The sequence below is a fragment of the Apodemus sylvaticus genome, chromosome 3 (assembly GCF_947179515.1).
Source record: "Apodemus sylvaticus chromosome 3, mApoSyl1.1, whole genome shotgun sequence".
Classification (NCBI taxonomy): Eukaryota; Metazoa; Chordata; class Mammalia; order Rodentia; family Muridae; genus Apodemus; species Apodemus sylvaticus.
The window spans coordinates 75,108,408-75,135,938 of record NC_067474.1 but is presented as its reverse complement, the minus strand read 5'-3'; the positions used below and the strand labels follow the sequence as shown (position 1 = coordinate 75,135,938).

General features: G+C 43.5%; 1 protein-coding gene across 1 annotated transcript; it reads left to right on the top strand.

Annotated features, from left to right (window-relative positions):
* The first annotated feature begins 13,868 nt into the window (after window positions 1-13,868).
* On the top strand, window positions 13,869-24,620 carry Tex48 (testis expressed 48). Its single transcript, XM_052175794.1, has 4 exons — window positions 13,869-13,911; window positions 20,511-20,624; window positions 23,379-23,492; window positions 24,517-24,620. The coding sequence occupies exons 1-4, from the start codon at window positions 13,869-13,871 to the stop codon at window positions 24,618-24,620; spliced, it is 375 nt and encodes a 124-aa protein (XP_052031754.1).
* Window positions 24,621-27,531: the final 2,911 nt, after the last annotated feature.

The window sequence follows — 27,531 nt, the reverse complement described above, 5'->3', positions numbered from 1 at the left end:
AACACAGGAAGACTGAGTTCTGAGCCCTGTATAAGATATCTGTATCACACATTCCAAGGCTAGGGGAAGGAACATCATAGGAAGAGGAGGAAAGAAAGTTAAGTTGCAGATAGTAGATGTAGAGCTGTCTCCATATTCATTCACTCATAACTGCACAGGGGCTGTGGTCATCTATACAAGGCGATGACATTCCGTTACTGATGAGTACCTCAGAAGCCACTGGCGGTGAATGACTAGACCGAGGCTGGAGGAAACATTTTCTTTTTCTTTTTCTTTTTTTTTTTAATTGAATATCGTCTTCATTTACATTGCCAATGGTAAAACCTTTCCCGAAATCCCCCTCCCCTAAGACCCCTCCAACCCCTCCCCTCCTCCTTCCCCCTGCCTCCATGCATATGCCCCCACCCAACACACTCCCACCTCTCCCCCCTCAGTTTCCCTTTGTTGGGGCCTCTGTTGAGCCTTTACCTGACCAAGGACCATTCCTCCCACTGATGCCCAACAAGGCCTTCCTTTGCCACATTTTTGGCTGGAACCATGTGTGCCCCTTGGTTGATGGTTCAGTCCCTGGGAGTCTTGGGGCATCTGGGTGGCCAAAATCATTGTTCTTCCCATGGGGTTGTAAGCCCCTTCAGTTTGGAGGAGCCATTTTCTTCACTGCTGTAGCCACTTGCTCATGTTCATGTAAACACCCTTAATCAAACTGAGTAGGTCACAAAAACTAAAAGAAAGGGGTGAAAAGAAAAACAGGAAAGCAGGAAGGGAAACTTTGAGAAGGGAGTTCCTTATGAGTAGGATGATAATGAGGGATCAAGAATCCATTATGTTCCTTATCAAATTGACAAAAATAAAATAAAAATGTAAAACTGTTCTATAAGTCAATAGGTTTCAATACTGTCTGAAGAATTTTCAAACCTACTAGTGCCTGGATTTCAGCCTCCCTACACACACACACACACACACAGAGAGAGAGAGAGAGAGAGAGAGAGAGAGAGAGAGAGAGAGAGAGAGAGCAGATCTACTGAGCAGAGAGCTAGAACTGGCATTTTCTAAAGCTTCTCTGACCATTTCAGAAGCAGTCTAGAGTTGAGGGCCATCATGTGGGTACATCCTGTGACTCCCACGTTGTAATTTAGACCCTTGTTTAGTGCATATGCATTTGCATGTAGAGTCCAGCGGACTCCAGGCATCCCGATGTCATCTTCAGGAGCAGCATCTACCTAGCTTGTGTTTTGTTATTGTCGATGTTTGTTTTCAGTTGATCACCTTTTTTTTGAGACAGGGTCTCACTATGTAGACCAGGCTGGCCTTAAATGCAGAGATTCCCCTACGGGAGAGTCCTAGGATTAAAGGCATGTGCCACTATATTCAGTTTATCATTACATTTGAGAAAGGTCTCTAGTGGCCTGGAGCTCACCAATTAGGCCAGACTAATCAGCCAGCAAGCCCTTTCTCCACATCCAACACTGGGATTAAAAAATGCACAACCACACCCAGAATTCTTTTCAAAGTAAATCAACTTACTTTGAGTTAATACGTTCCAATACTAAGAGTTTTTTCCTAGGCAACAAATGACTGTTGAGGGAGAATTAGCCTCCCCCAGAGATGAGCCCTTAACTGTTTATCCAATACAAGATGGTCAGCCCTGAAACCATATGTACTCAAACAGCAAAATAATAATAATAATAATAATAATAATAATAATAATAATAATAATAATAATAAAATAAATAAATAAATAAATAAATAAATAAATAAAAAGATATAGTATGTATACATTTATGCATACTTACACATATACCAACATTTTGCTTAAGTCCTAGGAATTGAACTCAGGACCTCATGCATGCACAGCTGACATTTTATAACTGAGCCATCTCCCCAGCCATAATTTAATACATCCTGATTACACATAGAGATCACCAGGAAAACTTTGAAACCATACCAGTGCCCAGTCTCTAGAATCCCTAAGATTCTGACTTGTTTAGGAATGGACCCCAGACAGTGCAAGTTTCAACAACGGTGCAAGGGAAGATTGACAGACAGACCTGAGACTCTTTAGTGCTCCTATGAAGCTGTGCCCTTAAAGATTCTTAACACCATCACCCACCAGCACATAAGCCCAGCACGGAGTTACATTTGTTTCCATCTTCTGTTGTAACATGACCTCTACATGCATCCAAAGACAATACTGACAGAGGGGTTTCACCTAACGTGACTTCCCCAAATAGCACCAAGATGTTCCAAGTGGGGAACTGAAAGCCCACCCCGGAGGGTGAGAAATTTTCCAGGAATCCATCAATTCCTCTTTTTCTAGAAGATGGGTTGGGAAGAAATGTCACTTGCTTTTACACATTGCCACCACTCCCCTTCCGTGGAATTGTTACTACAGCATCCAGGCACCTGCCCAATACTTACCACTCTGATGTCATTTCATCCCAGAAATATATAGAGGACACCTTACCATTATTCCTGTTTTACAGAAGGACAGCTGAGGCATGAAGGCCATCTACCTGAGGTTAATCGCCAGAGACTTTAGGAGACAGACCCTGCCCCAGGCTTTCTACATGTAGTGCTGTAGCGCCCCCTTCTGGCCTTCCACCCTCAGAGTATTCCACACAGACAGAAGAACTTGCATTTCTGGTGCCCTGAGGGACAGCAATGGTGGACAGCTTGCCATCACACACAGAAAGATGGACCACAATAGAGAGGGTTAGCAGGTCACAATAGCCTCTTTCCTCCCCGCCTTATGGTCCAGTCCAGAAGCCGGGTCACCAACATTCCCTGGTTCCCAGCTCTGTGACATCACAGCCTCCTTTCCTCTCTGCCAGCAACAAGTAAGTGGGACTCAAAGGTAAGGCCTAAGGGTGGGAGGGGTGACATCCCTGCACCAAAGGGATGGCATTGTCCCCACACTTGATCCTATTCATTTGCTACCAACATCAGACACAATCCTTCCTTGGCTTCTATCCTCTGCTTCTCTCTGACTACCACGTCCCCACACCAGTGCTCAGTGACACTAGGTTACTCCTCCAGCTCTCGAATCCTGCCTGCTTCACCTTAGTGACTTTGCTTCACTACGTCAGCATGTGACCTGAAGCTCACAATTCCCCTGGGACAAACCAAGAGCCTCTTCTTTGACTCCTGTCCCCATCTAGAGATGAGCCACAGTTCTGCATGAAAGTCTTTCGCCTCCCTCCACTGCCCTCAACACCAGCAGCGTCTTACATACTGAGGCTTCACGCATGCCCGAAAGCTGTGCTCACCACTTTCCATCGTCTGAGTCCTCACCAAGCCTCTTTGCTGTAGATGGTATCTCCCCGTTTACAGATCAAAGAGCTGAGGCTTTAAGAAACTATTCATTATTTTTCTATTAAGTAATCATAAAGAGTTACACCCCAAGGGGTGAGGGATGTAACTGTGTTGTTAGAAGACTTGCTTGGCCCATGTGAAGCCCTGGGTTCTATCCCCAGTACCACATAAACTAGGAATGGTGGCACCCACCTCTAATGCCAGCACTTGGGTGGTAGAAGTAGGAGGATGAGAAATTTGAGGTCATTCTTGGCAATATAGGGTTCAAGGCCAGCCAGAGCTACATAAAACTCTGCCTCAGAAAAAGATTAACTTTCCAGATGATGCTCTTGTAAGTGTGTTGCTGGTGTCCCTAAGAGATTTACAACTCCCTATCAGGATTTCCAGAAAAAGATATGGAGAGCACAACAGCCTATGTAGAACCTCATTCCAAGTTCCAATGGCTGTGATCTCCAAGGTCTATAACTAAAAGGGACAAGGGGCCGAATGCAGGGTATGCTTAAGGGAGAAGGAGTTTGAGTACTTGTGTTTTCTTGTATGTGCCTAAGCTATTTTGGAGGAGAGACTCCTGTGTAGCATGTGCCACAAAAATGGAGTTGGTTTCCAGTAAACTGGAGAGCTGTGCTTGCACCACAGATAGAGGAGAGCTTTACAGTCAGTGCATAAAGGTCTGGGAGGCACTAAGGCTACAGACTGCTGAGATTCCAGAGACAAGAGGCGCTTGGGCATCTAGGACCTTCTAGTATGAGGTGACACCAGTGTGCAACTCTTCCCTCAGATTAGCCAGTAGCATTTTCATTAATGAAAATCTGATAATCTGTTTTATCTCATGATAATCTGTTAACAACTCCCAGGGACGTGGGTCTGCATCTAGGATTTATGAATGCCCTCTTCCCTCTCTGTGTCACTGCCCCCAGCTCCCTCAATCTGAGCAGTAGGAAGATCCTCCAAGCTTGTCCAAATCTTCACCACCAGCTGCCCTTGGGTCTTTCCTTTCACAAAGATCATGTTTCTGGCTGCAGCACTGTTTCTTCTCAGCTTTGGTTTTCAGTCTCTTGCTGTGCTGTGTGCTGGATCAGAGGTGCCTAAAAAGCACTTGACCCTAAACAACCTTATGCTGAGTGAGTGACAGGGAGCAAATGACGGCTTCAATATCTTAAGAACTGGAAAACCTGAAAACACAGCAATCAAGAGGCTGAGGCAAGCCAGGTGGGAATGTGGGAGTGGTGCACACCTTCCATTAATCCCAGTACTCAGAAGACAGAGGCAGGCAAATTTCTGGGTTGGAGGCCAGCCTGATCCACAGAGATTTCCAGGAGAGCCAAAGCTATACAGAAAAACCCTGTCTCAAAAAAGGGGGGGAAGGGGCTGGAGAGATGGCTCAGCAGTCAAGAGCACCGACTGCTCTTCAGAAGGTCCTGAGTTCAAACCCCAGCAACCACATGGTGGCTCACAGCCATCTGTAATGGGATCTGGCGACCTCTCTGGTGTGTCTGAAGACAGCTACAGTGTACTTACATATAATAAATAAATCTTTAAAAATATTTATAAAAAAGGGGGGAAACAAAATTCAGAGAAGGAGAAGGAGGAGGAGAAGGAGGGAAAAGAAGGAAGAAGGGAGAAAGAAGAAAAGAGAAAGGAAAGAAGGAAGGAAGAAGGAAAGAAGAAAGAAAGAAAGAAAGAAAGAAAGAAAGAAAGAAAGAAAGAAAGAAAGAAAGAAAGAAAGAAAGAAAGAAAGAAAGAAAGAAAGAAAGAAACAAAGAAATAAACAAAGAAACAAAGAAAGAAAGAAATGAGCCTCTGGGCAGTGGTGGCACATGCCTTTAACCTGAGCACTTGCGAGGTAGAGGCAGGCGGATTTCTGAGTTCAAGGCCAGCCTGGTCTACAGAGTGAGTTCCAGGACAGCCAGGGCTACACAGAGAAACCCTGTCTCGGGAAGAAAAAAAACAAAAATAGAGAGAAAGAACAAAAGAATGAATGGATGGAAGGAAGGAAGGAAGGAAGGAAGGAAGGAAGGAAGGAAGGAAGGAAGGAAGGAAGGAAGAAGCAGGGCTAATCCAGGTCAGCCTGGGCTATGTAAGGAGACTCTACATAGGAAGAGGAAGAGGAGGAGGAGGAGGAGGAAGAGGAGGAAAAGGAGGAGGAGGAAGAAGAGAATATGAAGGAAGAGAAAGAGGAGACGGAGAAGGTGGAGAGGAAAAAGGCTTTGCAGAATTGTCTGTGATGGTCTAGACATCTAGACACAACCATCTTCTCTCGAAGGCTGCCTACTTTAGCTGAGATCTAGCTGGGCTTCACCTGTAAGGATACCATGTGAAGTGTTGGTAATAGGCACCCTAGTTGGCTGAAACAAAATCCTAACACATTCTATAATACAACCGATAACTGCCAAACTTACCCAGTTATACATCAGGGTATAGGCTGTGTGATTGTGTCAGAGTGAAAGAAAATTAGATGGTCAAGGCCTCTAGTCCTTCAGACTGTATAAGAAGACACAGCCTATTATAGGTACCAGGGAGTCAGCCACTTAAAATCACCTAAGTATTTGTTGCACAGAATGGTAAACCTCTGAAAGCACTGGAAAGACTGGTGCCCAAAACAACAGCAAGCCTCCTCAAGCAAGCATTTCCACCACCCCCATATGACAGACAAGGCTATTAGTTTCCAGCAAGGTAGGAAAGCATAATGGTGCCATACAAACACCATCTCTAGAATCCCTAAGATTCCGACTTACCTAGAAATGAACCCCCAATAGTCTGAAGTTTGACAATGATGCAAGTGTAAATGATGCTGCCCAATCAGATTTATATTTCCCTGCATCCCCTATGTCTTAGTCAGTGTTCTATTGCTGTGAAAAGACACCATGACCTCAGGAACTTGTATAAAGGAAAGCATTTAATTGGGGTTGGCTCATGCTTCAGAGGTTTAGTCCATGATTTTCTTGGTGGGAAGCATGGAATGGCAGCACTCAGGCAGGCCAGGGCACACAGGCAGATAAAGTGCTGGAGAGGTAGCTGAGTTCTATGTTGGGATCCGCAGGCTGCAGGAAGAGAAAGAGACACTGGGCCTGGCTTGAGCATTTGAAGTCTCAAAGCCCACCCCCAATGACACACTTCCTAGAAGAAGGTCACACCCACTCTAACAAGGCCACACCTCCTACTAGGGCCACTCCCCAATAACTAAGCATTCAAATGTATGAGCCTATGAGGTCATTCCTATTCAAGTTATCACACTCTATTTTAAGTCTGAGCCTTTTATACAAAATAAACCTCTTGGTTACCCAAGAATAATCCTTAAAAGTCCTTGGAATGTTGACTTATTTTTTTTATTGAGTATCTTCTTCATTTACATTGCCAATGGTAAGACCCTTCCCAATTTCACCCCTCCCAAAAGCCCCCCTTCCCAACGATTCCCTACCCCTCCTCCCACCCCCTGCCTCCATGTATATGCCCCTCTACCCAACACAGTCCTACCTCCCCCCCAACTCCCCTCCCATGTCCGTTTCCCTTTGTTGTGGCCTCTATTGAGCCCTTACCTGACCAAAGACCACTCCTCCCACTGATGCCCAACAAGACATTCCTCTGCCACATTTTTTGGCTGGAACCATGTATACCCCGTGGTTGATGGTTCAGTCTCTGGGAGTCTTGGGGTGTCTGGGTGTCCAAAGTCATTGTTCTTCCCATGGAGCTATATACCCCTTCAGCTCCTCCGGACCACCCTACAGATTCTCCGGTGGGGACCCCAAGCTCAGTCCAGTAGTTGGTTGCTAGTTTCTGCCGCTGTATTTGTAAGGCTCTGGCAGGGCCCCTCTGGAGACAGCCATGGCATGCTCCTTTTCATACATGCTTCTCGTAGTAGTGTTGGGGTTTGGTGACTGTTTATAGGATGAATCCCCAGGTAGGGCACTCGCTGGGTGGCCTTTACTTCAGATTCTGCTCTACACATTGCCTCCCTTGTTGCTCCTGTGAGTATTTTGTTCCCTTTCTTAGAGGAACCATAGCACCCTCACTTAAGTCCTCCTTCTTCTTGAGCTTTCTCTGCAGGATGAATTGTAGCTTGTTTATTTTGAGCTTTTGGACTAGCCTCCACTTATTAGTGAGTGCATATCATATGTGTTCTTTTGTGACTGGATTACCTCGCTCAGGATGACACTTTCTAGTTCCATCCATTTGCCTAAGAATTTCATGAATTCATTGTTTTTAATAGCTGAATAGTACTCCATTGTGTATATATACCACAGTTTCTGTATCCATTCCTCTGTGGAGGAACATCTGGGTTCTTTCCAGCTTCTGGCTATTATAAATAAGGCAGCTATGAGCATAGTAGAGCATGTGTCCTTATTACATGTAGAAGCACTTTCTGGGTATATGCCCAGGAGTGGTATAGCTGGGTCCACATGTAGTACTATGTCTGATTTTCTGAGGAATCACCAAACTGATTTCCAGAGTAGTTGTACCTGTTTGCAATACCATCAATGGAGAAGTGTTCCTTTTCCCCCACATCCTTGCCAGCATCTGCTATCCCCTGAGTTTTTCATCTTAGCCATTCTGACTGGTGTAAGGTGGAATCTCAGTGTTGTTTTGATTTGCATTTCCCTGATAACTAAGGATGCTGAACATTTCTTTAGGTACTTTAGAGCCATTTGAGTTTCCTCAGTTGAGAATTCCCTGTTTAGCTCTGTACCCCATTTTTTAATAGGGTTATTTGATTCTCTGGAGACTAACTTCTTGAGTTCTTTATATACATTGAATATTAGCCCTCTATAGGATGTAAGGTTAGTAAAGATCTTTTCCCAATTTGTTGGATGCCGTTTTGTCCTATTGACTATGTCCTTTGCCTTACAGAAGCTTTGCAGTTTTATGAGGTCCCATTTGTCGATTCTTGTTCTTAGAGCATAAGCCATTGGTGTTCTGTTCAGAAACGTTTCCCTTGTGCCCATGTGTTCAAGGTTTGTCACCTCTTTCTCCTCTATAAGCTTCAGTGTGTCTGATTTTATGTGTAGATCTTTGATCCACTTGGACTTAAGCTTTGTACAAGAAGATAAGAATGGATCGATTTGCATTTTTCTGCATGCAGACCTCCAGTTGATTCAGCACCATTTGTTAAAAGTGCTGTCTTTTTTCCACTGGATTTTTTTTTTTAGCTCCTTTGTCAAATATCAAGTGATCATACATGTGTGAGGTTTTTTTTTCTGGGTCTTCAATTCTATTCCATTGATTTTCCTGCCTGTCTGCATACCAATACCAAACAGTTTTTATCACTATCGCTCTATAGTAGACCTTGAGGTCAGGGTTGGTGATTCCCCCAGAATATCTTTTGTTGTGGAGAATAGTTTTTGCTATCCTGGGTTTTTGTTATTCCAGATGAATTTGAGAATTGCTCTTTCTAGATCTGTGAAGAATTGATTTGGAATTTTGATGGGGATTGCATTGAAGCTGTAGATTGCTTTCCACAAGATGGCCATTTTTACTATATTGATCCTGACAATCTATGAACATGGGAGATCTTTCCATCTTCTGAGACTTTCTTTGATTTCTTTCTTCAGAGGCTTAAAGTTCTTGTCATATACACCCTTCACTTGCTTTGTCAGGGTCACACCTAGGTATGAAATATTATTTGGGACTATTGTGAAGGGTGTCATTTCCCTAATTTTTTTCTCATCTTGTTTATCCTTTGAGTAGAGGAAGGCTACTGATTTGCTTGAGTTAATTTTATATCCAGCCACTTTGCTGAAGTTGTTTATCAGCTTTAGGAGTTCTTTGGTGGAAGTCCTGGGGTCGCTTAAGTATACTGTCATATCTGCAAATAGTGATAGTTTGACTTCTTCCTTTCCTTTGTATTCCTTTGACCTTTTGCTGCCTGATTGCTCTGGCTAGGACTTAAAGTACTATATTGAATAGATAGGGAGAGAGTGGGCAGCCTTGCCTGGTCCCCGATTTTTGTGGGATTGCCTCAAATTTCTCTCCATTTAGTTTGATGTTGGCTACCGATTTGCAGTATATTGCTTTCACTATGTTTAGGTATGGGCTCTGGATTCCCTATCTCTCCAAGACTTTTATCATGAAGGAATGCTGAATTTTGTCAAAAGCCTTTTCAGCATCTAATGAAATGACCATGTGGTTTTTTTTCCTTTAGTTTGTTTATATAATGAATTACATTGATGGATTTCCATATATTGAACCATCCCTGCATCTCTGGGATGAAGCCTACCTGATTGTGGTGAATTATAGTTCTGATGCATTTGTGTGTTCGGTTGGCCAGGATTTTGTTCAGTATTTTTGCATCAATGTTCATGAGGGAGATTGGTCTGAAGTTCTCCTTCCTTGTTTGGTCTTTGTTTGGTTTAGGTATAAGCGTGATTGTGGCTTCATAGAATGAGTTGGGTAGTGTTCCTTGAGTTTCTATTTCGTGGAAAAGTTTGAAGAGTATCGGTATTAACTCTTCTTTGAAGATCTGATAGAATTCCCAGCTAAACCCATCTGGACCTGGGCTTTTTTTTTTTTTTTTTTTTTTGAAGGGAGACTATTAATGACTTCTTCTTTTTCCTCAGGGCTTAAGACTATTAGACTATTTAGATGGTTTATCTGATCCTGTTTTAACATTGGCACCTGGTATGTATCTAGAAAGTTATCCATTTCATCTAGGTTTTCAAACTTTGTTGAGTATAAACTCTTGTAGTAGGATCTGATGATTTTTTGAATTTCCACAGTTTCTATTATGTCTCCCTTTTCATTTCTGATTTTATTAATTTGGATACTGTCTCTGTGCCCCCTGTTAGTCTGGCTAAGGGTTTATCTATCTTGTTGATTTTTTCAAAGAACCAGCTCCTTCTTTTGTTGATTCTTTGTATAGCTTTTTGTTTCTGCTTGGTTGATTTCGGATCTAAGTTTGATTATTTCCTGCCGTCTACTCCTCTTGGGGGTATTTGCTTTTGTTCTGGAGCCTTCAAGTACACTGTCAAGCTGTTAATGTAAGCTTTCTCCATTCTCTTTTTGGAGGCAAACAGAGCTATGAGTTTTCCTCTTAGCACTGCTTTCATTGTGTCCCATAAATTTTGGTATGATGTGTCTTCATTTTAATTGAATTCTAAAAAGTCTTTAATCTCTTTATTTCTTCCTTGACCAAGCTATCATTGAGAAGAGCATTGTTCAAAGTCCATGTATATGTGTATTTTCCATTGCATTTCTTTGAGCTTAAGACCAGTCTTGGGCCGTGGTGATCTGATAAGATACATGGAATAATTTCAATATTTCTATATCTGTTGAGGCCTGTTTTGTGACCAATTATATGGTCAGTTTTGGAGAAGGTACCATGAGGTGCTGAGGAAGAAGGTATATTCTTTTGCTTTAGGGTGGAATGTTCTATATATGTTAGATCCACTTGGTCCATAACTTCAGTTAGTTTCACTGTATCTCTGTTTAGTTTCTTCTCCATTTTTGACAGTGGGGTGTTGAAGTCTCCCACTATTATTGTGTGGGGTGCAATGTGTGCTTTGAGATTTAGTAAAGTTTCTTTTATGTAGGTGCCCTTGCGTTCGGAGCATAGATGTTCAGAATTGAGAATTCATCTTGGTATACTTTTCCTTTGACTGGTATGAAGTGTCCCTCCTTATCTTTTTTGACAACTTTTGGTTGAAAGTCAATTTTATCCGATATAAGAATGGCCACTCCAGCTTGTTTCTTGGGACCATTTGCTTGGAAAATTGTTTTCCATCCTTTGACTCTTAAATAGTGCTTGTCATTGAGGTGGGTTTCTTGTATGCAGCAAAACGTTGGGTCCTGTTTATGTATTCAGTCCATTAATCTATGTCTTTTTATAGGGGAATTGAGACCATTGATATTAAGAGATATTAAGGAAAGTCATTGTTGCTTACTGTTATCTTCTTAGTTAAAGGTGACATTCTGGTTGTGTAGCTATCTTCTACTGGGTTTGATGAAAGATTACCTTATTGATTTTTCTACAGTGTAGTTCGCTGTCTTGTGTTGGTATTTTTCACCCATTATCCTTTGCAGAGCTGGATTTGTGGAAAGATACTGTGTAAATTTGCTTTTGTCATGGAATGTCTTGTTTTCACCATCTTTGGTAATTGAAAGTTTTGCTGGGTATAGTAGTCTGGGCTGACATTTATGTTCTCTTAGAGTCTGTATGACATCTGCCCAGGTTCTTCTGGCTTTATAGACTCTGGTGAGAAGTCTGGTGTAATTCTGATAGGTCTGCCTTTATATATTACTTGACCTTTTTCTCTCACTGCTTTCAATATTCCTTCTTTGTTTAGTGCATTTGGTGTTCTGATTATTATGTGACGGGAGGAGTTTCTGCTCTGGTCCAATCTGTTTGGAGTTCTGTAGGCCTCCTGTATGTTCATGGGCATCTCCTTCTTTAGGTTAGGGAAGTTTTCTTCTATAATTTTGTTGAAGATATTTATTGGGCCTTTAAGATGTAAATCCTCGCTTTCTTCTATTCCTATAATCCTTAGGTTTGGTCTTCTCATTGTGTCCTGGAGTTCCTGAATGTTTTGGGTTACAAGCTTTTTGCATTTTGCATTTTCTTTGACTGTTGAGTCAGTGGTTTCTATGGAATCTTCAGCATCTGAGATTCTTTCTTCTATCTCTTGTACTCTGTTGTTGATGCTTGCATCTATGACTTCTGAATTCTTTCCAAGGTTTTTTATTTTCAGAGATGTCTCACTTTGTGATTTCTTTGTTGATTCTATTTCCAGGTTTAAATCCTGGTTAGTTTTGTTCAGTTCCTTCACTTTATTGTTTGTTTTTTCCTGAAATTCTTTAAGGAATTTTTGTGTTACTGCTTTAAGGGTTTCTACCTATTAATCCATGTTCTCCTGTGTTTCCTTTAGGGATTTTTGTGATTCCTCTTTTTGGTTTTCTGCATGTTGACTCATGTTCTCCTGTAATTCCCCATGGGATTTTTGTATTGCCTCTTTAAGGGCTTCAACCTGTTGACCCATATTCTCCCATATTTCTTTAAGAGATTTTTGTGTTTCCTCTTTAAGGGCTTCTATCTTTTGATCCATATTCTCTTGTCATTCTTTAAGGGATTTTTGTGCTTCTACCTGTTGACCCATGTTCTCTTGTATTTCTTTAAGGAAGTTATTTATGTCCTTCTTGAAGTCCATCAGAGATATTAGATGTGATTTCAAATCTGGTTCTTGCTTTTCTGATGTGATGGAGTATGCAGGATTTGCTGTTGTGGGAGAGCTGAGTTCTGATGGTGCCATGTTGCCTTGGTTTCTGGTGGTAATGATCTTGTGTTTGCCTTTGGCCATCTCGTTATCTCTGGTGATAACTGGTCTTGCTGACACTATCTTCTCTATCCTGTAGGCCTGTGCTTCTGTACTCTTGGGATTCTCTTTCTGTCCAATGCCCTGCAAACAGCTGATTCTCCAGGATATATCAGGCAATGGGGTCTCCCTGTGGCAGACTTGGCAAGGGTTGAATGCTCTGCTCCTGTCAGTTCTCTAATACCCGGCTCCTGTCGGTTCTCTAATACCCTGTTCCCTAATACCCTGTTCCCGTCGGTTCTCTAGAGAGTATCAGAAAGTGGTGTCCTGCCAGATGTGGCGCAGGTCTCCCACCCCTGATGGCAAGGGGTGGCAACAGGGGAAGAGGGAGGAGTAGAGGGGGCAGAAGGGGATAGGCAAACTAATACCCTGCTCCTGTCGGTTCTCTAGAGAGCATCAGAAAGTGGTGTCCTCTCCGTGCCAGATGTGGCGCAGGTCTCCGACTCATTTTTCATTTTGTTTGTGACTCTGAGTCTTTGTTCTCAAGAGTGGCTTTCAAAGGGGCTTCTCAAGTCTGATTTGCTTTTTAATTATTCAAAAATTATTTGGATATCCTGTCTTCTCCACCCTGTTTTTAAATGTTTTCTCCCCTTTGTTGATGGTCAAGTATTAAGTAAACATCTCAGCACAGATATGAAACTTTAGGGCAGCGAGTGGCAAACAGAAGCCAGAATTAGATGCAGTCATTGTCTATTGCTCTGAAATTTGAGAGGAATCTGGATATTTGCACTCTGCCAGCTCTTATCTTAAATCTCCCTCACTGGATCCAGCATTTGACACGGGAGTTTTCGGGGTTGTTGTGTGTTAAAGTTGAGCTATTAGCTATAAAAGAAGTATACGTGGGTGTGAGGGGAAACTTGGGTGGGGAAAGAAAGAGGCAAAGAAAGGAGGTTTCAGAAGGTTTGAGTGGGAGTAGGATCTCTCACTTTGTTTTGTTCTTTCTTCTTCGTTTTCCTTGCCAGTTCATACAGTCTTGTTTTCAATGTCCCTCTTGAAATCACTTGTTCTTAAAATCCAAAGTTCATAAGAGGCCAGGAGTATTGGTACATGGCTTTAGTCCCAGCACTCAGGAGGCAGAGGGAGGAGGATCTCTGTGAGTTCAAGGTCAAGTCTGATCTACATAGCAAGACGCAAGCCAGGACTACACAGTGAGACCCTGTCTCAAAAAAAAAGCAAAAAAAAAATTCATCATAATAGCCTTGGTAAGTTCACATTATTTAATGAAATTGATGACATTTATTAAGTAGACTTGAGAATATGGGCAACAAGGAGGAGCAGTGTTTTCAGGAAGACATGACAAGTAATATATAGGGATTATGACAAATGGGAACAATTACACTATAATCAATTTTAGAGAATAAAGTACCAGTGCAGTGTCTTAGCCTAATCAAACAGTATCTAGAAGAGACTGAGTGATCTGTGAACCAGAAGTCACTCCAGGGAACAGGCTAAGTGAAGTGACTTTGGTTCATGATTTAGCAAGGCAGAGTATATGCTCACCAAGGTTTAAGAGAGCACTAGGCAGAGTGTCAACAATTTCCTTTAAGGAAACGGGCCATCAGGCTGCAGAAGCTCAAGCAGGGCCTCTCCAGGCTGACCTGTGGTGGGGGCTGGTCAGACCTATGGGTCCACTCCATCCCTGGAATGCATGCTTCTGCGGGTCACATGTGGGACGGAATGCATGCTTCTGCAGGTCACGTGTGCAAGGCAACCTTGAAGAGTAAGGACGAGGCCAATGCCTAGATAACTGAAGGAAACTGAATGTAAAACATGAAAAAAAAAGTTTGTTTTTACAGTCTCTTAACTCCCTGCTAGCTCTCCTTTCAGTTTCCAGCCCAGCCTCTTCGGACATTACTCCCAACCAACCGTTCCTCCCTCAGTTCCCCATCAGTCTGCTTAAAAGGTCCCTTCTCCCAGTTTTCCCAATGTTAGAAGCTCCAAACTATAACAACTGTTGAAGTCTATCGGCTCAGCTCACCTTCTCCTGACTCAACTATTTCCTAACAATATCGTCTGCGCCAACTGCTTTCTCCTCTCTGCTAGCCCAATTCTATACCAACTGCCTTCTCATCTCACTCTGCTTGCCCAATCCCTTTCTCAGCCTCAACTGGCGTTTTTATATCCTATCCTGTTCCCAGAAATCTAAGAGGTAACCTACACTGTAGGCTATCAGGACAAGCAGCTCTAACAACTAAGAATTCTTAAAGGGCCAGTTGACTAGCAACTGGGGATACTTTGAAGAGCTGGGTGGACAAAATAAAACAATTAGCAAAACTCAGGCAGGTACATGGCAAAGGTGTTTGATAAATGATGGGTCTTGTACACACAAGATAGAAGTGTGTTATATATTTTTATATTGCTGTGAGTCCATGGAAGAGAGCTCAGTAAACTTCACCAGGGCTTAGATATTGCCCCCCCCCAAAAAAAACCTCACCAGGCAGCAGATCCAAAAAGATTACTGGAAATAACATTAAGCTCATCACCCATGCCTCCTGGTCCAAGGTTCCTACATCGTAGAGACATGTGTCTATTCTGCTGGGTGTATCTTACCATGAGGGAATCACTTATGTGCACAAAAATAAAAATATTAAAGATCAGATGGGAGGAGGAAGAGAAGGTCCGTGTTTGTTCAAATATTTTCAAAGGACCAGGACAGGTACTAAGGACACAGGAAATAAAGGTAAGAGATAAAGAACCTGTCACCACTAGCCTCCTATGAGTAGGACGACTGCCCATCTTTATTTTGTTCATTGCTGAGTATCCAGCACCAAACAGAACCTGACTCATAGTAGGTTCTCAAAACTATACACTGAATAGGAAAATGCTCACTGGCCACCGTCCCTGTAGCTGACTACTAAACAGTCAGTTATAATACAGTGTTTTCAACACGTAGTTTTGTGTAGCAATGAGCTTGAGTTAAGCAAGCACTATACAGTAATAGACTGTGACCTGAGCTACATGGCAGGAGGGGTGGGGAAGGGCTATGAGCGTGCATGCTAATTTCAAGAGGTGGCTTCCTGTAACTCCCAGGCTGAGTGCTAAAATCTCAGGAGTAAAGGCCCAAGGTAACCCCATCTCTGGTTTCAGGGAACAGTGTATTATAGGATCCTTCGGCAGAAGTATGAACAGGGGAACTGCTCATCCAGCACCGGCTACATCCAATGTAGCAAAATCCAGAGATGTTCAGTCTGAAGCTATTAACAGTAGACTCACAGAAGGAACCAGATCCACGGATATGAGGAGGTCCACTGAAGGCCTTAGCACAGGATTGATAGTATCAGACTTGTACTTTGGCCATGTAATTAACTTGTGATAGGGATAGCACATCATGGAGAAAGGTTAGGCAGTGGTCCAGTAAGGAGTGATGGTGGCTGTGGTTTTGGTGAAGGGAAATAGCAAGAGATGGTGACAGACAGATTGAAAGATACTGGGAAATCAAAGCCCAAAGACTGATGGATAAGTGTCAGGATTTGTAGGAGGCAAGCCTCTGGCTCTGAGCTCTAAGTGACTAAAAAGACCATGATGCAAAATGGGGAGCATGGATATACAATACATTTGATCTGCAGTAGCTGGGGTAGGGGTGGGGGTGGATAGCTCCCACCAATAAACAGAGCGCAACTAAGAGACTCACAAGGCAATCAAGGCTCAGCCTGGCACATCACAAGGTTGACCCATAGGTTACAATGTTCCTGAAACAAAAGTTATTACCAAATTTACTACTTCCTCGAGAGTTTACAACCACGAGACAAAGAGGAATTGATGCTGGTTCGCTCATTCAGCAATCATTTACTGACTATCCACACCGCCCTGTGTGCTAAAACTAAGAAGTAAGCATTGGGTCAAGTCCCTAATTCCTGTGCTGTGACCCACTGAAGGAAGGCAGAGTGTAAACACAGTTAAGTGAATACGAGTCTGAAAATGGCAGAAAAGTGGGAGCAGAGGTTAACAGTAAAAGATACAAGTTTTCATTGTTTGACTAAAGGAAGTGTCCCTGGGAAAGGTAACATAAAAAGAAAAACTTGAAAGGAAAAACAATGTATTTGTGTTCGGGTTTTATTTATTTTTGTTTTTATTTTTATTTTTATTTTTATTTTTATTGTATTTATTTATTTATTTATTTATTTATTTATTTATTTATTTATTTATTTGGAGACAGGGTTTCTCTGTGTAGCCCTGGCTGTCCTGGAACTCACTCTGTAGACCAGGCTGGCCTTGAACTCAGAAATCCACCTGCCTCTGCCTCATGTGCCACCACAGCCTGTCTCACAATATATTTCTAAAAATACCTTTCTAATCAGAGGCTGAAGTAAGCACAAGTTCCTGAGCTGGGAGCTTGGTGGGTTTTTAATCAACAAAGTAATCAGTACACCTCGAACAGAATTAGTTAAGAAATCACTGGAATTGAAGGCAGGGGACTTTTTTGAGATGGTTGAGCATAGGGGATTGGGGGTGGGGGGATGTGACAGTTCCGTTAAGAGCCCGGTAAGAAACTTGCTTTTCTTCTGAGAAATGTAAGAACCTGAAAAGACTTATTTAGGGAGGAGAAAGTGGGGGTGAGGGGGACCTTTAACACAAAGCTTTCACACCAGTCATTCTTGTGTTCCCTGCTCATCCCTTTCTTTGGGTTTGTATTTCCAAGCCAATCATGTTCCTGAAAACATTTAGAATCTTTTAGCCATAGTCTTCTGAGCACAGATTCTTACCTTGTTTCCTTGTGAGTGCCTTTACTTTACTATAAGTATTGAAAAAAAATGTTTCCAGGAGTGTTCTGGGGCTTCTGTTTTAATAGTTCAAGATGTTACTCCATCATATTCTAGTTCACACTGCTCCTGATGAAAAATCAGCTGTTATTCCTGATTTTCCCCTTTATATGCAAATGCATCTTTTGTATTCCTATTATTATAATCATTATTATCATTATTATAGATTTTTACCTTTGAAAGTTTTTTCTTTAATTTTTCACTATTTGACTTACGTGGAGTAACTTAATATTTTCTGTTTGGTGTACTATGAGTACTTAGGTGAGTGTTCTTCATCAAACTTGGGGGAGGGGCGTCTGCCATTTATGCTTTAGAGGCTTCCAGAGCCACACCTCCCTTCCTCTGGCCCTGAGCAAAGTAGCTGGGAGCAGCTCTCTGCTCACTGCTGTCCTTCTCAGTCTCTTAACACTTTTCCATTCTCTATTTCCATGTGTGGAACTTCTTCTGTCCTTTCTATCCCTTCAGATTCACTATAGCTTCTACTGTTACGTTTGCTATCAATCATTACTCTCTAGATCTTTCTTTCCGATGTTTTTGGGGTGTGTGGGTATGTGGGTGTGTGTGTGTACCCATGTAGACTCACGTACGCATGCACACACACACATGATCACACACTATGTGCCATGTCATGCTTGTGGCAATCAGAGGACAGCTTGTGGGAGGCTGTTCTCTTCTTCCATGTGGGCCCTGGGGGTCAAATTCATAAGGTTGGTCTGGGAACAAGTGCCTTCACCTGCTGTGTCATCTCTTGGGCCCCGACTGCTGCTTTGTAGATCTAGAATACCTATTATTTCAAGATTATCATTTCTTTCTTCAATACTGTACCCTTTCATGTATTATGTCTTTTTTCTACCACTGGAGATACTGAGCAAAACTATTACATAACATAGGAATCCTAGTTTTCACATTAATCATTAATTGTAAGAGAAACAGGGAGACCAGTGAGGAGACTATTGAAATGATTTGTGCAAGAGCTGTTGGTAGCTGAGACCAATACAGCAGTCAAGAAAGAAACAAGTGACAGTGACGAGTATCTCACGAGGTGAGCTGGGTGGGATGACAGACACCTAACCAATACTATGGCAACAATTCCCTGAAAGAAAGTTTTGACACAGCACAAGAATGGGACATATCTAAAGGTCTAAAAAAGTTGACATATAAAAGAAGTTTGGGACTAAAACAAGATCCTATATTCTTGTACTATTGGCTTGAGAAAGCTCTTTGGAGGGATTACCCAGATTAATTTCCTCTTACCATTGAGAGGTTTACTCAAATCCATATAGCAAATGTCCACACCAGGGATTAAACTTGTAGTTCTATATTAAATGCAGAGGTGCTAAGCTGCATTCCTTCCCTGCCTCTGGGGTGCTGGGTTCATAGGATGCCAACATGATACTCAAAGGAGGCAAAGTCTAAGATAGGGGTCCCGGCAGGTAAGAAACAGCAGAGGCTGGGGCAGAGGCTGTGGTTCTCAAACTCCTAGACAACCAGATGCCACTGGGAACCCCGAAGAGTTGGGAACAGGGACTCCCATCATCCTGTGTACCCAGAAGCCACTGGGGACCACAATAAGTTGGAAATGGGGACCCACCAAACTATGATGAGCCCAGAGTGGGTGGGTAAGAGATCTGCCTTAGCTCAGAGTACCAGTAGTACAGACAGGCCTTCTACAAGAGGCTCAGGCAAGGCTCTATATGGTGAAGGCCTCCCCACCCCCAGCAATCCTTGATGATGGAAACAGTCCTGGCTTGTCCCAACTGCTTTATTTATGGTAGATGAGGAAGCATACAATTTACTCAGGGTGAACCAGAGATTAAATACTTTTTGCAGGAAGGGATGCCTAGGAAGAAATGCTCATTGACTAAACACTCAGTGCCCCTAGATACCTCATTAGCATGGAGAACTCTAGGTTCTATGCTACATGACAGGTTGTCATGGTTCTCTTAGCGGGGTGTCATTATCTTGTGCTCCAGAACAAGAATCTGGTGGAGAGCCAGTTCAAACCCCTGCCTTTCTCAATTATGAGTTTTATTGGGGTTCTGAACTTTACTACTACCTTCCCAGTTGTCTGGTGGCACGGCCCACTGCCCCACAAAACCTACATGACATGTACTTCCTGCCATGTTGACACAGGACCTCAGAATGAGAGCAAGTCAGAGGCAGTGAGCCCTGGAGGGGAACCTACCACCAGGGTCACGTCGCATATATCTAACACTTTGCTTCTGTAAAGTAGGCACCTCTAGGAATATGTACCTACAAATGGGGTAGACCACAGAGCTCTCTAAAGCCTGATTGCCAGTGATCTACTTCCGCAGGAGCTAAGATCCTGCTGCAGTGGGTCCTAGCTGGAGTATACACACAGATGAAGGACAAGCACTTTTCAGCTATGGTCTTATGTTCATCTAGGCGACAGACCTACCTGGTGAACTGGGCTCAGTTTCAACCCTGGTGATTCCACACAGACAAAGCTGGCAGAGTAAAGCCTTCATTTCCTCTCTATGGGTAAGGAAATTTTGTATAGAATAAGAAAAGTGTCTTTTAAAGAGGGCTTCCGAGTGAAGCGTTGGCTCCGTCAGAAAAGCTCTTGCTATGCAAGCATAAGGACCTGAGTCTGAACTGGAGCATCCACACGAACAGCTGAGCATCCACATGAACAGCTGAGCATGGCAGGAATGCCTACAGTCCCAACGCTGGGGATGCAAACACAGAAAGACACCTGGGAGTTGCTAGCTAGACATTCTTTCCAAATTGGCAAGTTCGAAGACCACTGAGGGACCTCACCTCAAAAAAAACCAAGGTGCAGAGTGGTTGGCAAGGATACCTGAAGCTGCACTCTGGCTTCCAAATATACACATGAACATGGGCATGTGTGCACGTGCGTGCACATGTGTGCATGTGTGTGTGTGAGTGCGTGTGCGCACGCACACACACACAGAGAGACAGACAGACAAAGAGAGAGAAAAAGGGAGAGAGAGAGAAAGAGGGAGAGAGAGAGGGAGAGGGAGAGGGAGAGAGAGGAGAGCAGCTTAGAAAGAGCCAACCTGGACTTCCTGGCCACAGAGAGTCATAAACAATTTCTAACCAACATATGAAACTCAGATCTAAGGATCTCCAGTGCCCGTGCTTTTACCTCCCACAGCGGCCCACCAAACCCTGGCCTCGAAGATCTTCAGTTTATGCTGCTGGAACTGTGAGGAACCTGTCGTTGAGAGCCCCAAGGTTCCAAGCCAAGAGGTCCAGCCACCAACCTTCAGTAGGTATCAGACTGGCCCCCCTACACCTCAGTTTATATCTTTCCTCCAGAGAAGGCCCCAGATTTCCTTCTTTTTTTTTTTACTTTTTTTTTTGAGATTATAATTACAACATTTTCACCTTCCGTTTTGTCTCTCCAAGCCCTCCACACAGCCCACCTTGCTCTCTTTCATATCCATGGCCTTTTTTTCATTGTTACATATAGTCCTGGATATACAAATAGAAACTGCTCAGTCTGTATAATACGACTTCTATGAATGTTTTCAGAGCTGATCATTTGGTATTGGATAACCAGCTGTCATGTGCTCTTCCCTGAGGAAGACTGCTTCTCCAGCTCTCCACCATGCCCTAGTTGCCTACAGTTCTCTGTGCAGGGTTGAGGCTGTGAGTTTCCCCCATCCACACGGACACAGCTACTGGTGTGTTCTTTGTTCAGCTAGTGTTTGGGTGGTCCTGTGGCAGAGACTTTATCAGGTAGCTTCTGACATCATTGGGAGACACAACCCCACAGCCAACTCCCTGAACTCTCTAGCTCTTAGAATCTTTTCACCCCTCTTCCTTGATGTCCCCTAGCTTTAGGTCCACGAATAACAGTTTTATAACTATTTCATTCATCTTTTGAGTGAAAGAAATTGCCAGCTAAAATGAGATGGAGGATGGGTAGCTAGTACCATAGCCAACAGACAAGGGAGCTCAAGCATGCTAGCTAAAGCATGGACTGAGGTCTCGCAGCATTGACATTACCCGGGAGCTCCTTGGAATGCATATTCATGGCTGGGGCTGGGGCTCTGTTGATAAGAGGGCTTGCTTGGCATGCCTAAAAACCTAGCACCACACCTAAAGCAAACAGAGTGAGGTGGCACATATCTGTAATCTCAGCACTTGGGAGGTAGAGGAGGAGATGAGAGGTTCACGGCCATCCTCCACTACTTAGTGAGCCACGGGTCAGCTCAAGCTATATGAAACCCTGTCTTGAAATAAAGTGTATCTTCAGACCCTGTTGCCGACCTGGTGAGTCAGAAGCTGTGTTTTGGCATGGTCTCTGGGTAAATCTGGAAACACTTCGTAATTTGAGGACCAAGACTAATGACTATAAGATGTGTAAGATGATAGTTAAGCTCTCTGTCTTTGGATCTGATGTGCCCCTTTGAGTCTCAGTTCTGTCACAGGGGTTGAACAAGTCACCTAATCTGTCTGTGCCTTAGCTAGCCTCAACTAGCCTATCCTGTAAAATGGGAATATACACTTTATAATATACTTGAGGAATCATGGTCGGGGAGGTGTGATGAAGGAATAGGAATGGATGGGCTTGGGCATACAAGAACAAAGTCTTCCACTAAGAAGCCTTGAAGTTCTGATGGCTTACAAAATGAATGAGTACTTCTTCCTCACCAAAGTCCAGGACACACCACCATCCCTTCTCATCTCCATCCTCTGAAATAAAAGACTCCCCATGGTTCTGTATCAGGGACTGAGAGGAAAACAGAGAAGGTATCTCGGCCTCCAGTTTCTATCACAGCCTTCCTTGGTGGCCTAGGACAGAAAAGGCAATGTTCAAAACCAATGATGTCAAAAAATGATAAAAGCATTGTTATCAAAAGTAGGCAAAGCTAAGACTCTCTGGGACGTGGTAAGATAAGTTCTGGTGGAAATCTGTCACAGTCCTACTGTCAGATGAAATGTGACAAGAAGCAGGAAAAATCCTCATAGTGGGAACATATGGAAGCCCACGAAAATAGCTTCATGCTAAAAATGAAGAACAAAACCTTAAAAAGTCCAAGCTCCCTTTCCTAAGACAATAATGATGGTGCTCAATCTCCGACTCGGCAGCATGTGTACAGCACTGTACAATTCTAGGTGAATCCCCCAGCATGCCACACGAGGTGTACTTAGGACAAACATCTCTCCACCTGCACTGCAGCTATCTAAGGTGGGCACCATCAACCAAAACAAGGGTACTGCATTGCAGGAATGAGCAGAGGTGATTTGCTTATTACACAGCCAGTGGCAAAGCTGTCACACCTGCTCCAGAGATCTTAGCCTGTCTCTGTTACTGCTCTGGAAATACAGAAAGGCTTAAACATAATCCAATCTTTATAGTAATAAAATTAGAAGAAAAAGATCTAAACACACAACAATCACCAATTGGTTAAGTCTTGAATTATCCATGAAGGTGAATACTGTACAGCAACTACTTTTTAATGTACTAATATGGGAAAGATGTATATAATGTATATGAAGGAAATGAACTGCATACATAGGACAGGCAATCTGATAATCTATGTTAAAATACGCTTAAAGAAAAACTGTATCTGGGAGGAGCTGAGAGCATTTTTCCTTTCTGAAATAGATTGGCATTGCATTGAAAAATAAGAAAAATAAGGAAAAAATTTGATGCTTTTAAGCTCAGTGGTAGTGAGCACTGGCTACTCTGCCAAGAAACCCAGCTTCAATTCCCATTGCACACATGGCAGCTTACAACTGTTTGTAACTCCAGTTCCAGGCATCTGACACCCTCACACCGACATACGTGCGGGCTAAACGCTATTGCACATAAAATAAATGAATGAATACATCAGTTTTTAAAAATATGTATTTTTAAGTTCAGCACTTATTCAAAGGAGAAATGGATTCAGATTTTCCCCATCCCATAATATCCACTACTCACCTACGGCTGCTTCAGTTGACTCAACGCCTCACTTCTCTGCCTGGCTCAGCCTCCCCCAAGTGACCCCCATGGAATTCTCGTTGTCAGATTTGCTGAAGACTGAGAAGAATGAGTTATGCGAACAAAACCTCAAGCGAACTAATGCACAGTCCCTCGTTGCCCAAGAAAAGAACTTCTCCACTACCAGCAGTGATTTTGAAGGTGAGTCCCAAAGAGAGGTCCTAACAGTGACTTCTGGGAAAGGGGGCTCTGTCCTGATAGCCAGGCCCTATAGGGTACGTGAACTAGCTGTGTTCACACTCTGGGAGCTGCTGTGGAGGCTACAGAGTCTGAGGCTAGCCATTTTTTTTTCCAAGTTAGGCATTGCATTAGAAGGAGATGGCCTTAAGGAAAGAACACTCTACATCCATGCACTCACACTCTTATGGGCATTGTGGTGGGGTCTTGACACTGCTTAATCTGTACTTTGGAGACTACACATTGAGTTCAGACTGGCAGGTTTACATCGGTTCCAGAGTGGCAGGTCCACACTGGTTTTGTTCTCTGTTATTTGTCCAGAACCAGGCGTGTACATGTCTAATGAGCAATAAATAACAATGCTGAGCTCAGTTGGGGTGGCATGTCTTTAGGTCACAAAAGAACAAATGTCCAACCTAGAACAGTGGCACAACCATAAAGAATTAAGGAAGCCATGTTGGGGGAAATTCATCCTGTGGCACACAGCCTCACACAGCCTCTATCCCCAAGGGGCCACTGATAGACAAGGATCACCCACACCTCCTCACTGTAGAACTCACCTATCAGTCAAGCCCCTGTTGCAAACACTAGAAAACTTCAGGGTACGTTTTCCTACAAGAGCATACCTGTTCTATTTAAGCTGAGGGGGAGGAGCTGGGATCTTCTCTGGCTCATCCATGACCAAGGAAACTAAGATCCAACACTGAGAAGGGGACTTTGTAGCAGCCTACCAGGGAACACCATCTGTGTCTCAGCCAGGATGGGCCCAAGTTTCCTGTTTCCTATGTCTTGCGCTTTGCAAGACATTCCATTTCCAGTGACTCCACCATGTGGAAAGATACCAGGCCTGTTAACTAAGCTGCAGAGTGCCTGGGCTCCTGTGGAACTCCTGGACTCTGGAAACCCATCTGAGAGAGATACACTCACAGCAGTTCACCCAACTCCAGCTCAAAGGCCTTCACCCAACAGCGTGCTTTCTTTCTTTCAGAGCTGACTGCATACAATATACAAACAGGATACCCTAAGAAAAATCTAAACCGCTACTACCAGGAACACTGGGCCTTCCGACCGTGTCTCATCGGGCGACCCTGAGGGTTCTAGTGGCAGCAGCACATGGGCTCTGAGCTGCTCGGCTGCTGGGGGGTCTCCATGAGGATGAGGAAGGCAGTGGACAGGAGTCATGAAGACCGATTCAGAAACTCCACCGCAAGGAGGGAAGAGGTCTGAGGCATCCCTGGGCCACCAGCATGAGTCACCCCAGCTCCTGACAGCCAGGGAGGGGGGCTGCCTGCAATTAAAGTCCTTGTTTGCATCAGAGGATGTGTCTCTCCTCTCTGGCCAGTCTCAGATCTTATAGTTATCAGTTCTTATACTGTCACTTCTAAATAACCTACAAAAAGTTCAACTCTGTGAGTAGCTTTTGAAATAATCTCAAACTTAGAAGAAAGTTGTCTCAATCAGAAAAAAAAAATAGAGGAAAAAAAGGAAAAGAAGAGTATTCTCCAGTTATCGTATTTATACCTTTTTTTCCTGAATGATCTGAGAGCAAGCATCCTACGCCTTTGCCTAAATCCTTCATAGAGCACTTCGTATAGGGAAGAACATGCTTTAGCTCCAGGAAGTACCCAAAACCAAAGCATCTCCTACTAAAACAGCCTTATTCAAATCCCATCAATTGTCCCAAAATGCCTCGGAGCCTTTTCTCCCAAAGCTATGGGTTCCGTGCAGACCTTATGAGTTTCAAGGGTTCAGGCACAACCGTCTCCCAGCTCAAAATGATCTGTTATTTCCATTGAATCAGAGTCAAGTGTCCATCTGGAGCCTTCCCCAGTAGTTGGCACCAGGAGGCCCTGGGCACACAGGAACCCATGAGACTGGAAATTCACATTGCTTGCTGAAGGGATTTAGTGTGGTGCTCAGGGGACCATCTTGACAGGCCACTTGCCCAGCATGTAGAGGCTTTGGAGTTGATTAAAACTGAAGTCACTTGTTTGCTTCAGTTCCTACTACCAAGTTCTTCCACTTTATTGGTCTGTAATTTTTTTTCCCAAAAGATTTATTAGTTTGATTTTTGTTACTTTTGTTCTCTAGTATAATTTCTGGGTTTAATCTTAGACAGTTTTTATTACTGTTGTAATATTTGTCTTTTAATTTTTATTACATTCAGTTGCTTGTTTAGTGGGAGGGGCCGTGCTAGGATCTACAAGTGAAGGTCAGAGTACAACTTGCAGGAGTCAGTTCTCTCCTTCAGGGATGGGTCGGGGGTTGGACTCAGGTGGTCAGACCGGGCAGCAATTGCTTTTACCTACAGAGCCATCTACCCTATCAGGCTCTTCTTGCTTCTTGCATTGGGGATTTTTTTCATTCATTTCCTCATAGAAGCATTTAAAGTATGTGGTGGGCTAAATAGCCTATCATCCAAGGATGCTTTTCCTGTTTGCTGGAACATGTGAGCATGTTCCTTCACATTGTAGATGAGGGTTACAGCATAGAAAGACTGCTAATATGAAACCTTCAGGTGGAGAGATGATCCCAGTTATTTGATAGACCTAGTCCAGTCAATGGGGACAGTTTTCTAGCACCTCTGAGCATGTTCCTGACCCAGCAGAAGCCAGGACAGAGTGAGAAGTGTCAGCAGCAGGCGATACAGATATTCTCTGCCAGGCTGACAAAGAACTAGAACAAGAGATCAGACAGTACCTAACCTGATAAAATGTTCAGCCTCTGACTCTGTGTGCCTCAGTTTCCTAATTTATAATGAGTATAGCAATAGTGTCTACTGGAGCACGAGGCAATACTGAGCCTAAATCCTTCTCCTGCTGGATCTGCTTGAGTGGGCTGTTTTGACTCGCTCTATCAGGATGACATGTCTTTGGGTCATGGAAGGACAGATGTCCAATCTGGCACAGTGGCACGGACCATGAGATGAAAGGCAACCATGTTGGAAAGTATCCACGTGGCCTTACCCAGGAAATTGAGCAGGTGGGACTGACTTACACCTCTATTTACACAGTAGATCTAGCTCTCTCAGAAGAAGAATAGCTAGCCTACTAATCCAAGAACAGGAGATACCCCTTCCAACAGCCTAATCCATTGTGGATAGCAGGACAAACCACTGCACAGAAGTCAGCAGACAGCCTCCCTCCTCCCTGCCTTATGGTCCAGTTCAGAACCCCTGGCACCAACATTCCCTAGTTCCCAGCTCTGTGACATCATAGTCTCCTGTCACTCAGCCAGAAGGTGACAGAAGCTTAAAGGTAAGAGAGGGGGGTGATCTCCCTACATGAAAGGCATGACAATGTCCCCACACTCATGTACACCAATTTACTTGCCACCAATGCAGACATTGCCTCTTGGCCTCCACCACTGTTTCTCCTTCTGGCTCCTGGCTTCCCACCTATGCTAGATGACCCAAAGTGGTTCCCTCAACCTTACAAACCTAATGCCTTGGCCCCAACAGTGGCCTTGTTTCTCTGGTCAATGTGGTGTGGGGTTCTCTAAAGGCATCAAGCTCACAGTCTATTGCAGAAAAGACAAAGGCCTCTACATCCAACTAAGAGGAACATAGGTGGTGAAAAAAATGGGTCCTATGTCCCCAGTGTCACCATCTTTTGGTGACACATGTACTTACTGTGTACAAGATGCCATGCTAAGTACTTTAGAACTGCCTGCCACACAATCTTCACATCAGTGGACAAGTTTTATCACCCCTTTGCTCAGAGAGGTAAGCTCAAGGAGGAAAAAAACTGCTCTAAATCACACAGCTAGGTGTTAGAGAAATTAAGATCCTATGTCCACTTAAGTAAACAGTGTGTGTGATTAACCAGATGTCAGTCTGTGGGTCTTCAGGTGGAGCCTTGTTATGTAAGCTCCCCCATCAGTTTCCAGAGTACCACATGCTCCCCAGTAACGGAAAAGAGAGTGAAGCCACTCAAGTCCCTGCTGTTGTTCTTGGCTGTGACACCTGGACAAGTCACATTTCTAAGCCTCGATTCCCTCTGAA